Source organism: Apis laboriosa, unplaced genomic scaffold (genome assembly GCF_014066325.1).
Source record: "Apis laboriosa isolate Shangri-la unplaced genomic scaffold, ASM1406632v1 scaffold14_cov150, whole genome shotgun sequence".
Classification (NCBI taxonomy): Eukaryota; Metazoa; Arthropoda; class Insecta; order Hymenoptera; family Apidae; genus Apis; species Apis laboriosa.
The window spans coordinates 2125711-2143505 of NW_025221798.1; the positions used below are offsets into that span (position 1 = coordinate 2125711).

At 28.9% G+C, this 17795-nt stretch overlaps 1 protein-coding gene across 9 annotated transcripts in view; it reads left to right on the top strand.

Moving 5' to 3' along the window:
• Positions 1 to 17795, top strand: part of LOC122710662 — a 57437-nt gene that overhangs the window by 3621 nt on the left and 36021 nt on the right. For 6 of the 9 annotated variants that reach the window (XM_043928641.1, XM_043928642.1, XM_043928646.1 and 3 more), the window contains exons 1-8: positions 4549 to 4661; positions 10068 to 10307; positions 10535 to 10662; positions 11165 to 11807; positions 12586 to 13396; positions 13589 to 13666; positions 14579 to 14784; positions 15536 to 15771. In XM_043928641.1, coding sequence (XP_043784576.1) covers positions 4561 to 4661; positions 10068 to 10307; positions 10535 to 10662; positions 11165 to 11807; positions 12586 to 13396; positions 13589 to 13666; positions 14579 to 14784; positions 15536 to 15771 — 2443 coding nt within the window. In that variant the 5' untranslated portion in view covers positions 4549 to 4560. Of the gene's footprint in view, positions 1 to 4548; positions 4662 to 8264; positions 8863 to 9840; positions 9855 to 10067; positions 10308 to 10534; positions 10663 to 11164; positions 11808 to 12585; positions 13397 to 13588; positions 13667 to 14578; positions 14785 to 15535; positions 15772 to 17795 lie in introns of those variants that run through there. The other 3 variants (XM_043928643.1, XM_043928647.1, XM_043928644.1) reach the window with 3 other exon arrangements.

Consider the following 17795-nt stretch of genomic DNA (forward strand, 5'->3'; position numbering starts at 1 on the left):
AATTTTTAATATATATTACTCATTATTCGTATAAGTCACTAATTGATTATATAATTCGAGAATCTTTGCTCGATTTATAATTTGAAAATTTCTATTAGTGTCTTCTTTTTTTTTTATTTTTATTTTTTAAAACATGCTAAAATATTTAAACTTTTATTTGATTATTACCATTAAAATGACATTTATTTCACAAACTTAATTAATATTCATATGCATAATCTAGTTCCCTTATACTTCTTTATTGAAACGTCAAATAATAATAAATCGTGTATATATGTTAATCAATCGTAGTCATTTAGAATACGAAATATAGTTATAAATCTAATAAATTGATAGCAAGTGAAATTATCCTGAACATATCAAATAAAAATATCAAATATAGTGAAGAATACTATCCTATCTAGTTAATTTATTTTTTAAGATACATTGAAATATAATTCTATCTTTATCTTTTAATAAATAAAGTTCAATTTTTTTTTTAATAAAAAAATTTCAATTTTCATAGATATATTTTCGAAATTCTAGAAAATTATACAATTAAAATTAGTATAATCTTTTGTCAAACGAAGAAGTCATCAACTCAACACTTTCATATTTCAGGAGACGAGGTTAGAATAAAAAAATTGGTGAAGTAGTAAGAAACATAATACACGCGTTTTATTATGTAGCTAATAATTAATTAAATTAACGACTAGGGAAAGCTATTGTTCTCTCTTGCATGAAGTTTAAATGACAGTGCGTAATCACGAGGGTAGACACGCTTCTCCGCGTTTCCGCTCCACTTTCCGCTTTAATATATTAAAAACTTGTCATCGATATATGCATATTTTTCGCGTGCATTCGAAGAGATCGTGTGATTGATCAGAAACCGTTCGAATGCGAAACTGTGTCGCGAAACCATGAGAAAATATTGAATTTTAAACGCAGTTAAAATATGCATTAATATAATATGAAAAAATCTTAGCAACCTCTTTAATTCGAAAATTTCTATACATCCCATTTTTAGATAAAATATTCGATTTTTCAATATAACTTAATCTCATCTATATATGCATTGCATAAACATATTGGAAAATTAGGGATATCAAACAAAATCTAAAAATAATTTAATTTACAAGAAGTATAAAGACAAAAACGATAAATCTTTCATTGTAGAAATTTAGAAACAGTTTGATTTATTCTAAGGAAGAATAATGGCAAAAAAAAAAAAAAAAAAGAAAATAAGATAAAACTCGAGACATTTTGAAAATTTAGATAACTTAGATAACAAAGATGATTCGCATTTATAAAATTCTACGTAACAAGTTCGTAATGCCAGAACGGTTAACTGGATACTCGTTTCCTCGAGAAGGTGCGCCATTTATGGGGAATGGATGGAGGTCCACTCTTCCTGGTGGTATCTGTAAATGGTATTGCCATGATTAGAGATGTGCTTGTGCAATAGAACTTTACCTAAACGAGAATCATTGCCATTAGTATCCCAGTGTGTTTGCATGCCAAATAGTCTGACCTATCGTCTGAGATATTTGTCGATAATACACGAACTTTTACCGTTTCATTAGTGATAAGGAGTTCTTATAATGATACAAGTATTTTGTAATGATACAAGATTTTATATCATGAACACTAACCTTGGTGAAAATGATGATTAGTTTCCTTGAAGTCGTTAACTCTTTTCCGTTATATCCATTTGCATATTTTCGAGTAACTGTTAAATTTGTGTTAGATTAATTTCTCAGATTAGGTTAAGTTAAGTTAGGTTAAAAGGATACTTTTTTTAAAATTATCGAGAGTTGTCAATTCTACTTCTAATTTATTATATTATATTGTGCATTAAAGATACAAATACGTTTGATAATTCTCGAGAGTTTTACTCTCAAATATATTACGCAGTATATGAAGTACGGTTTCATAGATAAAAGAAAAAACATGTAGGCTCAATCCATCAGAAAGACAATTTTGTTCTTGAAAGATAAGATAGGCGATTTCATCAATTTTTTAATGGAAACTAACATATTCAACAATTTACATATTCAAAAAAATATTGTGATACATCAATCAAATCTCTCTTTATATATAATAAATAAATATAATAATTAGCCAATTGCAATGTATAATTATAAAAGAAAAAAAGATTATTTTTGATGTATATTTATTGATTATATTTTTTTTTATTCAATTATAAAAATGGAGAAAAATTGGAAAAGTCACAATTTTACGCCCCTCGATATAAATTATCCAGATATAAATAGGAGCGGATATACAATTACGTGATCTCGATCACCGATTAGACTGAATTGACATCGTTACACATGTTAACGAAGTTACTTTTTAATTGGCGTGATTAATATTGTTTTATAATGATCATATATAGGAATAATATTAAATTGATGTATTACTTGGAATAATTGGTGAGATGCAAAGCTATGTCATTGTATATAAATCTATGGATACTTGACAGCACATGAACATTAATTCTATGCGTGAAATCAAGCAATATTTTACTTCAGATCTTAAAGGAGAGAACCGTTAAATAATAAACTTTTCGAATAAAAAAAAATGTTGTAAAATTATAGTAATAAAATTTGCTAAGAATTTTTCAGAAAGAATGCTGCATAGAAGATTAAAAAAGGAAAAGAATTCATTGAAAATATTGTATTGTAAAATTACAATAAAAAAAAATTCATTAAGAATAAATATTTTACAAAATAGAAATTGTATAATATTTTTAAAATTTCTTAAAATCATTTTAAAAAGTTATTGTTTTGCGAATTGCAGTGTCATTATTTTGATCTTCAGTGATATAGGATTACATTTATGTTTATGCTCTATAATTAAATCACAAGCAATGGTTTTGCATAAAACTGATTGTGGAAAATTTATCGATGATGTGATTCACTATGAACGCGACAAGGAAATGAAGGAACAAAGTTATGAAACATTTATGTTTAATGTAATTTTATTGCTAGTGAATCATTAAATATGAATCCAATTCAAAGTACAAAACAGAAAAGATAAAATACGTATAAGATTTTTCGCGAAATTTTTGTCAATAGTGTATGATTAATATTTTAAGACGCTGCAGTATGTACATACTTTCACCAATCATTATCCTAACTTGATTCGAAATTTTAATTTATTTTGTCCATTAATATTCCATTATAGAAAATATTAAATATTAAATATTAGAAAGTATGTATTCGAATATCTCGTAAAAGAATATCTGACAATTATTAATCAAAAATTTTTTTCCACGATAGACATCATATTATGACAAACATCGTTATTCGATAATGATATTATTTAAAAATAGAAAACAAAAATATCATTTAAAAACGCAAAATAAAATTTAAATATTATTTAGAAATGATATAATACCTAAAATAAATAAAATGAAATAATAGAATAAAATTAGCAAAGGAAGAATAATTGCGTTTATTATATTTTAAAAAAATGAAAAACGCATAAGGAAATAACCGACTAGACCATATGTCTAAACACTCACATGCTCGTCGTTAAAATAATTACACGAACGTTAACAGCGCATACATATTGCGCATATAAATCATTCTTATCTCCTATCAGAACGCCTGTGTCAAAAACATAAATCGATTGTAATCAATCACCTTACATACAAACGTACAATCAATATCAAAAACCTTATGTAAAATGAAGAAAATCGCAAGTCGAATCTAAAATGATCTCTATCAGAGATAATAGGTACGAACATTGAATTATGAGAAATAAAGACACTAATATCATATTTATCTCATGCATTAAATCTTTTTCCACACACATACTGAAAAAACGAATCTTTCCCGAGTTTCTGAATCACTATGTCACGGTCTGTAGCAATCGTTGACATCGCACAGATGGAACATTACTGTCTAATGTACGTTCAGTTACGCCTCCACTGTAGTATGAGGTAAATGCGAACAACCGAAGTGAACCGAAGCAAAACGAAATATACCGAAGGGACTAACAGCTAAACTGAATTGTACCGAAGGGACTGACAATCGAATCGAAGTAAAACGAAGTATACCGGAAAGCTACGATAGCTATGAAGAAAAAGTGCGGCAAAAGTTACAAAGAATTAAACACAATTGATATAATACTGATATTAGATAGTAGATGCAGTAATTCAGACAAATATTTGAAATTTTGTTAGAAAGAGAAAGAAAATGGAATAAATTTTGTGTTTCGAAAAATGAAATTTCGGATTCGAGACTTTTACAGATTGAAAAGTTAGTTTTTCAATTCCTAAAATTTAATAAAGAAATTAGGTCAAATTCTAAACAATCAAAAATCTAATATTTTCTTCCTTTGATTGATTTAAAATTTAAAATTTACGAAAAAGATAGGTTAGGTTAAGTTTGAATTAAGTTTTTACTTATCTCTAATCAAAATTTAACATTTTCTCTCTTCAATTTAATGTCCAAAATTTATTAAAAAAGATAGAAGTTACGTTTAATTGAAATTTGCTATTTATATAACATTTTTAACTGTTCGAATAATTTTCCACCTTGAACTACGGTATATCTGCACACGCACACCTACACCATGTCACTTGCATGCTGCGTCAGCGATAAAGAGCGCCGATTGGTCGCTTCACCGGTTGCTTCTCTGTTCGGTTCAAGACCTAAAGCGGCTGCGCGGTCCAGGTAAGTAACTATACGTACCTGATCGTACTACGTTCCCCATTTACTATTACTGTTCTTACGATCTTCTTTACTAGACACTAAATATCGTTGATCTATCATCTGTAATCCTTCCATCTATAATTCTTCTCTAATAAAATAGAACTGAATAGAACACGATCCAAAGACCGAATACTACGTGACGCGCTCCTTCGATACGTCAGTGTGCCCTTAATATCGGTCGGTAATGGTCGCGGAAAGTGACACCAGCTTGCACCGCGGTTGCCTCGTTTTATTGTGCGAACGAGCATCGGTGGCTCTCGATCTACAGTCTAGCGGCTGTGTTTCGCTTGACCGGATGCGGTCGTAGCAGGATCGTGTCTTCGACCCGAAGATCGGATCTCGGAGGAACTAGAAGGATGCGTAGGTGTAGAAGCAAGGTTCCTTCCAATGTTTTTGATACAATGGAGAAGTGAAAACCGTGTTACTTTGGGGAGAGAACGAAACTTGCTGTTGTCCAATCCATTGAGTTTGTTTTAATTTTGGTTAATATGGTTCAGTGAGGAGACGATTTAAAAGATCTTGTGCTGTTCAGTGGTTTATGTGCATTTTAGTGTTGGTTATATTGAAAAGAAGTTATTTCATTAGCGTTGTAAGTAAGTTAATAATATGATATATTGTGTTTGATAAAAATTTAGATTAATTTGAAATTGAAATAAAAAATATTTGAAATAATAATATATTGTTTCATTATTTCTTTATTTCAAATTTGACAAAAAAAAATAATTATAATAACAGTTATAATAGAAATTAAGAATAACATATTATATGAATATATTGAATATATTTATTAAACAATAACATTTGAAATAATTTGAATTATTGAAAATAATTTCATTTCATAAGTTTTCAATTCTCAAGAGAAACTATTTGATTTAATAATATATATTGGTAACTACACATTTAATTAATTTTATAAATTATATTATGAAAAATTCTATTTTCTTTTTATATATATATGCAGAATTAAAATATATTATACATATGTTTAAAAGATGTCTATATTATTATTTATATTTATATATATAAATGTAAATTAAAGATTTTTTATTTTAAGAATTATTTTAAGAATTATTTCTTTGGACAAATTTGAAATAAATAAATTGCAAAAATTAATTTATTATTGGATATTATTTTAAATAATTTGATATTATTTATATTTTTAAATAACATTATTGAAAATGATGAATAAATTATATTTTATTTCAATTTCAAATAAAATTTATCTAAATCTAATGAAAGTTTATAACTGTTTATAAGTTCCTTTTCAATGAATAGATGTCTAATTGATTATGTCTCAAATATTTTGTGATTATAAAAGATATATTTAATTGATTTGATTATATATACGATATTTCAAACATTTATGAATTCTTCATTTGCGGATATATTAACATTTATGTGATTCGTCATCTAAGCGTAAAACAAAAGACTATTCAGAATTATGAACATTCTATATATATCATTGATGACTCGTCATTTATTAATTTTAATTTGCTAAAATATTCAATTATATTATCCATCTTATATTAATAAAAATATAAGAATATAAATAAATATATTTTATTGAGAAATTTTAATAAGATTTGTTTAATAATTTAATTGTATATAATATAATAATAATAAATGATTATTATTATTATTACATTTATATTTAACTTCAATAGAATCATCAAGCAAGAAATCAATAAATTCCGGTCACGTAATGGTATAAAGGACTAATTACTTCTTGAGAAGACAGAATATAGAAACCGCAACTTTATCTTCGAGCAATCTCTCCTCAAAGATAAAGCTGTTCAACCAGCTTCATCTATTTCCAAGTTGTTTTCTGTGAAAGACGTTAATCCTTAGTTAGGATATCACTCTATCGAAACTCTCCAATTTTGTATGCAAATTCAGGATGTCTTTCATACTGTTGTAATTGTAATCACTTCTTCAAATTGATGCTCCTTCTTCTATTTTTTTTCTTTTTTTATTTTTATTTTTACAATTTTGTCTCTATCTTGTTTAGGCAAAAAGATGTACACTGAGATGAAAAAGTTTGGAATTTTATAGATAATTAAGTTAAATTTTCCGCTAATTTTTTTTTTTATTGTTAATTCAAAATTAATGCTAGAAATAATAGTATTTTAATAAATTTTAGTTGAACAAATTTTCTGTAATTAATATTCTACAGTATTCTAATTTGATTTCTTTTTTTAAATTTTTGCATTCTAAGAAATATAATTAATTCCAAATTTTTTGAATTGATAGAATACTTTTATTAATTGTTACTTGTGATTGTCGAAGATTTTAAAGTTGACACATAAATCTGCATAATTTTTATAGCCTTTAAGGCAGTTGTGTGAGATTGGTACGTAATAATACTTTATAAGTTTGCTTCTATTGTTATCACTCATCTCTCATCTTTAGTTGACCAGGTATTTCGATCAGGTATCGACTACCTGATCGAAATCCTCTTATTCTACGATAAATTTAAAAATTTATAAATTTTCGCATAATTATTCATTATATGTTATTCATTGCATGGATAAATAATTAATAGTTAAAATGATTGTTCAATTTATCACAACATTAAACGAAGTACTATTAGAATTATGTAATGTTATAAATTAATAAGATATAAACATTTACTTTCTAATGATATAAAGATAAATGTTTGCTTCGGGAACTGTGTTCTCTATGGATAGAGGTTAAAGGTATGTAGGCTAACGGTATACATATAATTGAAAAAAACCAATGAAAGGAACTGAAAGGAAGCTACTTTTGTTTTGTATTCCTTTCATCTGATATATAATCTGCATCTTAGTTTACATTTATATATTCTTTCTTTAAAAATACATTTATTTATCTTCATTGACGAAATATCTTATAAATTATAATATAATTATCTTAAAAATTAAATATATATTTCTTATATTATTTATGAAAAGTATTAAATCAATATCTTTATTATACGTTAATTAGACTTTAAATATATCATCAGATGATATTATTTTATATTTTATTAGAAGATAGTGTTATCTTCTTGAATAAAAAATTGTCACAATAGAAATATTTTACATCTTTATTTTCCATCATTTATTCGCAAACATCTTCATTTTTTTCTATTTCGCACAAAACATACTTTCCACCTCACAAAGTAAACAAAAATCTACTTTTTTCACGCATGGTAAAAACGTTTTAAATCCAGCTACCGTTTATTTACGTTCCATGTTCCTACACCACGGCATCCAGCCACGATATTCGAATAGGAAGTGAGAGAGAAAGAGAGATAGGAGAAAGGTATCCGATCAGGATATCTAAAAGCCAAAGGAAATATCGTTCATTGTTATTCGGTCGTGTCCATTGCACCGTACAGTGTGTTGCGTTAATATGCTTTATCATTGTGCCTTGACGGGAATGGAAACCAGATATATACCCCGGCAGGCTACACCTACGAGGCTATACTAACGCAACATTGGCACCAACCGAGAAAGATGTAGCAATCTTTCCTCTGCGCGCTGTGTCCATTCTTTTTTTATAACAAAAGGGACTAGATACGTCAACTGCACGATTGGACATGAGTCACTGTCATCGAGCCGAATCTCGGGGAAACTTTCGTTTTACTCGTCTCAATATCGTTTCGATATATCGTCATTTGAATGTTCTTGATTATTCTTCGGTAACTTGAGTGGATAAGACAGTCAAGTTGTCGCAAATGAAATTTAAGAGAGAAAGTGGATTCGTTGAAACTTAATCTTTCGTGAATATTTTTTAGAATTTGGAAATTTTTTTGGTGTATGGAAAAAGTGGATTTAATCGGAATATCTGAAAATTTGAAAAAAATTATACTTGTATGATTTTTTTTTTTTTTTTTTTGGTGAATCGAGTGAAAAAGCGAAGTTAATTGAAAAAGAATATTTATGTGTAGTTTCTTTCGATTATCTCTAAGAATTTGAGGAAAATTATACATGAGTTTTTTAATTTTGATGGAAAAAGTAAAATTAATCGTTTTATCTTTGAGATAAAATACTACTTGATTTTTATTTTTGGTGAATTGAAGAAAATTTGTGTATTTGATTAAAATTTAATTTTACTTAAGCCTAATGTGTAAGAATTGTATCTTAATTTTATTAGAAATTCTTACTCAAGAATGGTTGCAGTGTGTAAAAATTGAAAAAAAGTAAGATTTTAAGCAATGAACTTTGAGAAATTTAATCTTTGTGCATGATTTCTATTAACTATTAATTTAAGAGGAAAATTAATAAAAATAAAAAAAAATTTCTATAATCTATCCTATCTACGATTGGTCATAAGTGTCCATATCTATATTATATATACTTTATTTTGTTTAGAATCATCAGATTGACAGAGGAAAAGAATAACTTGTAATTTTATTTCATCATACCGAATAATTAAAAGGCAAAATAGAATATACCGAGAAAAGATATATACTATATACATAGATATACTATATGCTATATAGATATATACTATACTGTACAATACTTACAATTAGATAACCTTTATGACCAATTGTATGACGTCTCTATTTTCACAACAACTTTTCGGCTAACAATAAATCCGGCAAAGAATTTCAGTTGCCTTATAGTTAAGTGTTATACAATAACTGCAATTAATAAAACATCAATGCAATTTGTCGTTACATCCAACGTGTCGATTACCTTATGCATTTCCGTTTCGATTGTTCCCTCCAATGTCAAATTTAGCGAAGGCGGATGTCCTTCGACGATCGAAGAATGTCACGCCTTTTTTTAATAATTTTCAGATTAAAAATCCTCGAGATTACATTCTCGAGATTTTTATTTTCATTTCGATATCCATCAATGAAAAATTACTCTCGATTTAAAATTAAAATTTATTCATAATTATCCATTATGCAAAGTTGTCAACACTCTTATAATTACTCGAAACTCTCCAACAGTTTTATTCTAAAACATTTATTTCGAAAGTGTCGTCGTTGATTTCCGTTGAGGAACGCATCACGTGCGTTCGTTTGCGCGAGTACTATAGTATTGACGATCGCGACACCTTGGCAAGCGCATAGTCATAACTTCGATTTAACCGGTCAATGAATAATCTGACAATCGACTCGCCGATCGACAGCGCGTAGAGAAACGCCCACAGGGTTGTCTAATTATCATGGATGATCGAGTGAGATGATCTCGAAAAATTCGAAAATTTTTGAAATTTTCACAAAGCGATGATAATAACAATCCAATTTGATTACATTAATACGATAATTTAATTTTTTTGTAAGCTTTTAAAAATTAAAATCTCTTAAAAAAAAAAAGAAACATCCAACTCAATTCGATTCGATAGTATAACCAAGATGCAATGTGCAAAGGAAACTGTACTGTTTTACAGAAGACTGAAGGCTGATCTGCAATATCTGCGGAGGAGGGGACTTCTGAAGGCGTCGGGTGAACTATCGTACCAAGGACGTAAATGCACCAGATGCGGTGCACCGTTTGGTAGATTTTACAACACCGGTGCACCGTGTACGCGGTGCAGGCACAGAGTTTGTAGGCAGTGCCGTATCGAGGTCAGGAGCCCCACCGATAACAAAGAAGTCGAATGGATCTGTAACGTTTGCTACAAGATCGCGTGAGTTAATCCTTTGTTGTTACATACGTCTTCTCTCCTATTTTTTTTTTTTTTTTTTTTGCGCAAACAACAAATTTCTGATCTTCTGAAATTTCTACATTTTGAGAGGTTATTTTTTTGTCCCTTGCTAATATTGATCCTCGTCGTTGTTCGTAATTTTGAGCGATCTTTTTCTGAATCTTGTTTAAATTAAATTTGTTATTATAATTTTTTTTCATTTATTTTAGAGAATTGCACGTTGTCACCGAGAAATGGACCTTCGAAAATTCGGTATGTAAAGGATCTATAAATGGAAAAGCAGCGTCGCCCGTAGAATTATTGAAGCATAGCATCAGACGAGCTTGGACTATTAATGGTTTGTTATCGTTCTGTTCAATTATACATTACGTATACGTTATAATTGGGAATTTTTTAAAAATTTTATAACTAAAAAACTCTAAACGCACAAATAGAAATATATATTATGAAATATTTAATTCAATTATCTCTGATTTATGATATCATCTTTTTGTCTTATCATTAAAAATGTATTGAACGTTTGTTTAAATATAATATCTATTCTCAGAAAACATTATAAAATAATAATTACAATAGTTATATAATGACAGAATTATATAATTATAGCACGTTTTCTTATTATGAATCTTTCGAGAAGAAGGATAATTAAATTTAATTAAAAAAGTAAAAATAAATTTCAACTCAACAAAAATTTCATTTTTACTTTGAGAAAGTAAAACGTTGAATAATCTGCATGCAATAATAATAATATTACATATACATGTACCAAAAAAAGACTTCCACTTCAACATCGAAAGAAACACGATAAATAATCGATCGCACTTTGCATGCGCGTACAGGTCCACCCACACGCTGGTCAGCGGCCAGGAAATCGGCCGAGTTTCGAGTGTATCGGAGCTTGCCGTCTCGTCATCAAGAATACCGAGAAATCATTACCAAGAGCGAAATCGTAAAATCGGCCGACATCGAAACATCGAATAATACGAAGGAACCAGTTATCGACGAGGCAACCTTACATACCGAGGACTGTAATGATTCTACGAAGGAGGATCCATGCAAAGATGCGATAACGAAGAGCGAATCGATCTCTGTTCACGAGAAATTCACGCCACGAGTCGAGACGAACGAACGAACGAACCCGAAACGAGGGGAGAAATCGTCCAATAAACAGGAAGAGGAAGTGCCATCGTTGGATGCCATAAAAACGAAGAGAAACGAGCGATCCTCGTTGGCCAATGGTAATAAAACGAAAATCGAAGAGCAGGAGCAGGAGGCCGGTAGCCAGGAGCAGTGCACGCCGAGGATTTCTTTGATAAAACCACCTAGGATATTGTCCAAGTTTATTTCACCGGAGATAAAATCGGGTACGATTAAGCATGGGGAGAGAAAATCGAATATACCGATATTTAAGAGAAGTTCCAAGGAGTTTGAGGATATTAGAAGCCCCCAAGAATCACCTAAACGTTCTCTCATACCTCAAAGGTAATATTTTCTAAGTTTAGAATTGAGGAATTTTTGTTTTAGTGAGAGATTACAGAATCATATTTGATTTATTTTTAATTTACTTAGAAAATAATTCTGTATTATGTGATAAAATAATTTATTAATAAGAATGCAAGAATCTAATAGAATTTAATATTTTTTATTCATAAATTTGAAAATCTAAGAATTGAATTAAAGATATATCTATTCAGTAATTACTAATTATTGTGTATAAATATATAATTTTTTAATTGTTTCTTAAGTTAAAATTTTAATTTTCTTGCTATCTTTCCTATTATTATTTTTGGAACTTTTATATCAGAATAAATAAATAAATGAGAAATCAATTTTGAAAATTCACGTTTAAAAGAAATAATGAAATATAACTGATACCATGAATTTTTAAAGCATCATTTTATTCAAATAATTACCACATATAAACAATGAATCAAAATAAAAAAATATAGAATATATACAAATTACTTATTCTACTGTATAAATCTTATTTGTTTAACTACATGTATAAATTATTAGCTACATATATATGAAATGTTTGATACAAAGTGTTATGAAAACTTTAAATTTTATTTCCATAATACTTATTAAATTTTAATAATCATGTCACTACAATAATGTAAAGAGACAAATTAAATTTGTACACAAAAGGATAATTTGAAGTGAAAAAAAACTTACATCTTCCATTTACTTGTTAACAAAAATTCTTCTATATCTAAAAAACGATATACTTTTCACTAATTATCACCAAAACTTTTTTCAGATATCGAGGAAGTACCGATGATCTGCGTCGCAGCCGCGAGGATATAAGTTTGCCTAGCTTGATCCCAAAACTGCTCTCTCCCCGTATCAAGGAGGACCGATTGAAGCGTCAGGACAGCAAAGACGATATCCGTTGCTCGTCCAAATCGATTAGAAAAGATACGAAAGAGGAAACTCGTGGATCTAGCGTCCAATCGATAGGGAAGGAGGACTCCAAGTACGTTATACGACTATTCCGGCGGGACAACAGCCGCGAGGACGTGGGTAGGGATAGTTTGAATTCAAATGCGAATAGCTTGGCCTTAGCTGCAAAAGGAAAGCAAACTGGTAAAGAAGAGAAGCAGGAGAGGACGGAGGAACAACGCGTGGGCGTCTCGACCACGTCGAAATCGAAATCGACGGTGCACGAACAAGGAAAGACGAAGGCAAGAGAAGGTAGCAAGGAGAGCCTGGATGGGAAGAGGAATGACGAGGAAGGGCCATGTGCGAGCCAGCATGAGAGAGTGAAAGCGGAGGCCAAGGAACAGACGATGCTCGACGTGGTCGTCAACGACGAGAAGAAGCTGGTGGAAGAGCAAGAGGGCGTGAAGAAAGGAGATAAGGAGGAGATACGTGGATGTACGGAGGCGAGGAGAGAAGGAGAGTCGATGGTCGAGGAGGCAGAAGTATTCGAGAACGATAAGAATAAGGACTCTATGAAGGAGACTAGTGAGAGTTTGATAGAAAATTCTGAACCTGATTGCAATGCGTTTGGGACGTTTGAGAGAAAGGATATTGGAATACATGGAAGGAGATCCGACGATTTTCAAGTGGTAAGTTGAGGTTTTACTAAGGACAGATTTAGTAATTTGATGGAATTTTACTATTGAAGTGCAGTTAACAAATTGTAAGAATGATGATTTGAATTTTGATTAAGTTTCTAAAAAGAGTATAATTAATAAATTATATAGGTTTTAGTACAAATGTTGAATTTGTTCTTATTTTTACAATTGTTTTTGATCTAGGTACGGAGGAAATTTTCAAAAGAGGAGTTTTCTAATCCTGATGACACGGATGACACTCCCAATAAACGCTGTTCCAGTGTAAGTTTCCCAATTCTCACTGTTAGTCTCATTGAGCATTGATGTTGTAACATGATGTATTGTTGCTGATGAGTAATGCTTTCTATTATCTAAAGAAAAGAATAATGGGATAATAATATGCATTTATGAAATTATATGTTTCTATAATTAGTATACGACATATTTATTGTATTAAACGAAATAATTATGCCACTTATAATATTCACTCGTAAAAGAAGCTTTTACGATTTTTAAAATAAAATTACATATATAATTTAATCAATTATTAAAATTAGATTTTAATTTTGTCAAATATTTAAATGATAAATATAAAATAAATATAAAATATCTGATTGATCTAATAATTAGTTTTACATATTAATCTATTAATTTTATTTACTGAAAAAAGATTTATTTTTTATAACACTAAACTTTTATCAACATTTTTCATATAAATAAAAATATTTTAAAAAATTTAATTTAAATCAAGCAATATTTATAAATATATTTAGATGAATAATTTTCCTAAAATAAAAAAGATAGATAATAAAATAATTTTCAAAAATTAATAAATAACTCTATATATATTTTTCTTCTAATTTGAAATAATTTTTCAACTCATGTTTATACTATTTCATGGAAATGTGCAACGTGTTAATTTTCAGTTCAAGTAAAACCGGTTCTACTCAAAAAATAGATATATTTGCTATTTACATATCAGCCTTCTGATACCAATTTACGTCTAATTATACAATGTAGCTGAAACATATAGTTATTTAATAATAATTTAAATCATTGATATAAAACTATTTAACGACGCAGAGAAAGTTATTTAAATAAAAAACATTTCAATCTATTCAATTCAATTATTTTTTCAAATCTTTTTTCTAATCTTTCAAAAGATGATAAAATAAATATTAAATTTCTTTTCAGCATTTATCTCCGGAAGCGAGTCCACTGAGCACAAGATCCTCGAGATACAGCCCAAGGGAGAGCGAGAGCGAGCCAACCCCGGCACTTCCACGGAAAACAGGCGACTCGTGCTCGGCATCCCAAAGAATACGGGATGCGATCACGAGGACCAGAAGGGAATCGAATAGCAGTACTAGATACGAGAGTAGCGGTAGCGAGAGTGTGAGGTGTGTGCAATTTAAATCACGCGACGGTTAAATCGTGAAACTTAGCTCACCATCGTCAGAACACGTGCCTCGAATGATCAATTCGAATAATCGATCATTAGGAAGTAATAGCGGAAGTTTCAGCCGCCTGTGCGTGCGTTAGAAATCGAATCTGTGAGAAGAATTTCTGTAACGAAATGTAGTTATTAAGAATTTTGGAAATTTTAAACTAAAAGTTTGGAAGTTTTAAAAAATATTCTTAGATTGTAAGTGTTAAAAAAAAAGTAAGAATAAGATTAATAGAAGTCTATTTTGTAATCTATTTTGAAAGAAAGTTTTTATATTTAATATTTACCATTTAATATTTATGATATCACTTGAAGAGAAAATGTAATTATAATTTTAAAATTTCATTATAGGAAGAAATATATTTTTTGTACTTTCATCCTCAATAAAATATATACTGTATGCTAACTATAGAATGAATAACATTTAAGATAATTTTAATTTTTAAAATATTATTTAGTAATGAAAAGCACAAATGCTTTTTTTCTCTGATAAATGAGACAAATAGATATAAAAAATAATTACTCATATTTATCTAAAGGATATTATGAATTTTCATTACTTCTATTATTTCTTTTTTCAACTTTTTATTTATATATATTTATTATTGTTATTGTTATTTTTGATTATTATTGTTAATCTTTTTATTATTTATTATAAGTTTATTTTTTATTCATTTATTTATTTTTTTACTTTTTTCGATTAGATTAAGTGAGACTGGTCTTCATGGATACGTAGAACTGGCTAGGAAAGTGAAATTTTTCGGTGGTAACGGAAGTGGCACGGTTCCATTAACGATCGGAAGTGATGAAGTAGTGCAACGCGATAGCGCAACAAGTGCAGGTGAAGATGATCCTCACGATGATAATCATGGAAGAACAGGTCCTGTTTCTTCTCAAGGAAGAAGCATGCTTCGTAGAAGAAGACAATTTGACGCCCAAGGTATGTAAATATAAACTTTCAATCATTCCTATTTATTTAATTATTTCAATTTAATTTTAAAAAATAATAAAGTTTAAATTAATTGTTTCAACAATAATTTACATTATAAATCATTTACTATATCAAAGATTGATAATTAATCTATAGAATTTTATACGTACACATTATTTCATAATAATTATTTCTAGAAAAACAATGTAGAAATTCATAGCATTTTCACAAACATCAACAAGAAATTCCACTATATAGATCGTTAAATTTTCTGCACTATATCTAATTACTTGAAATAAAATTATTCCAATTACACTTGTTTCCAAATTAAAGCAAAAAATTATCATTTTCACCAGTCCTCATTACCTCCATAACATTGCATAAAAGCAATCTTACTGCTTATCCATTTAAATGCATCCCAGGATGCACATCAAGCTTGTTAACAAAGAAACAAACGAAAGTAACGATGAAATCTTGGCGAAGCAAACGATCCATGAAACAATTCAATCCCCATAATCGAGTATCCGTTTCTAAGAACAACACTGTGCGTTTTCTCGCAATTGCCATCGGCGTTTGACGAACAATCGCAGGTATATAAATCAAAAATCGGATACGGCATGTCATCCGCCAAATTTTCATCGATTTCATGAATCATAAGGTACGATTTGCCACGGTGTGTATATTAATCAGTGGAACGAAGCGTAGAGATATAAGGTGTAACTGAACACTGGATCGGGAAGCTCGTTCGCATTTGTATTTTAAGGCTGGTTAGAAGGCACAGCCATAACTAATAGAGTTACTAATTATCGTAGGAGCGAGTAACATTTCGCTTTCGCGACCGCCTTCATACATTTATGCGTTTTGTGTGTACATTTGCGTGTAATATGCGCTATATTCTTCTGCTCCTGAGTATAGATATATTCTTGTTCGCTGAAACGATATTGTTTGATATGTTTATTAATAATTTATTGGTAATCTGTTTAAAATTATAAATAATTATTTAATGTTACTTATCTTGAAGTAATATCATTTACTCTTCTATAATACTATATTATTTTTAAAATTACACATCACACATATCTAATTTTCAACTCTTATTTGATTTCTCCTCTAAAATTTAATGTAATATATGTATCTGATTATTGTATCCGTTCCTTTATAATCATAGAGTTTGTTTATAGTAAATAATTTATATTTTTCGCTACAATACAATACTTGAGTATTGAGTAAAATTTGTTTCAAGACAATATCATTTTTCCTAAACAAAAACAGTTGAATTAGAAATAAAAATAATCACTTTGAAACAATTATTTCAAATAATTTTTAAGAATATAATACATGGAATATAATTTCTAATATATATAATTCAATGTAAATTCATTTTAAAATATTTTAAATTATTTTCAATACTTATTTGAAATATCATCGAATTTAACACAGTACAGTATCTCTCGTAATTAAAATTACATTATCTGGTATGCCTGCCAGAAACAGCTTCCAGCTTGCGTATGTAACACATGCTTGGATAAGTCCATCGATTATCGAAACCATTGGCATACTAGCCCCGTATGAAACCAGCCCATGCCTCTCGTGAAACCTGCGAACTCCAGAATAGTATTATCAACGTTGCGAGCGCGATATTGTTTCCGTATCAAACTTCAAACACGAAATCGTGTTTGATAAGAAAAATATTGCATATACAGTCCCGTATCAGTGAACGTGTGAAAAATACGTAATAAGTGGGCATAAAAACACGCGATCAGGGATGATAGATATTAATAGATTGATAAGTGATTTGATAAATATTGATAAATATTTTTATCGATGATAATATTGAGAATTTTAATTAAAATATTGAGAATTAAATAAAATAAATAATAGACGTTCACTGAAATTAAAAAAAAATTATTTTTAATATTTTAAAAAATTTTTTAACAATTAATAAATTGCTAAACGATTAATAAAATATTTTAAATCGATAGATAAAAAGTGAAGTTAAAATTATCAAAAAGTCTGAATAATTTAGAAAAAAA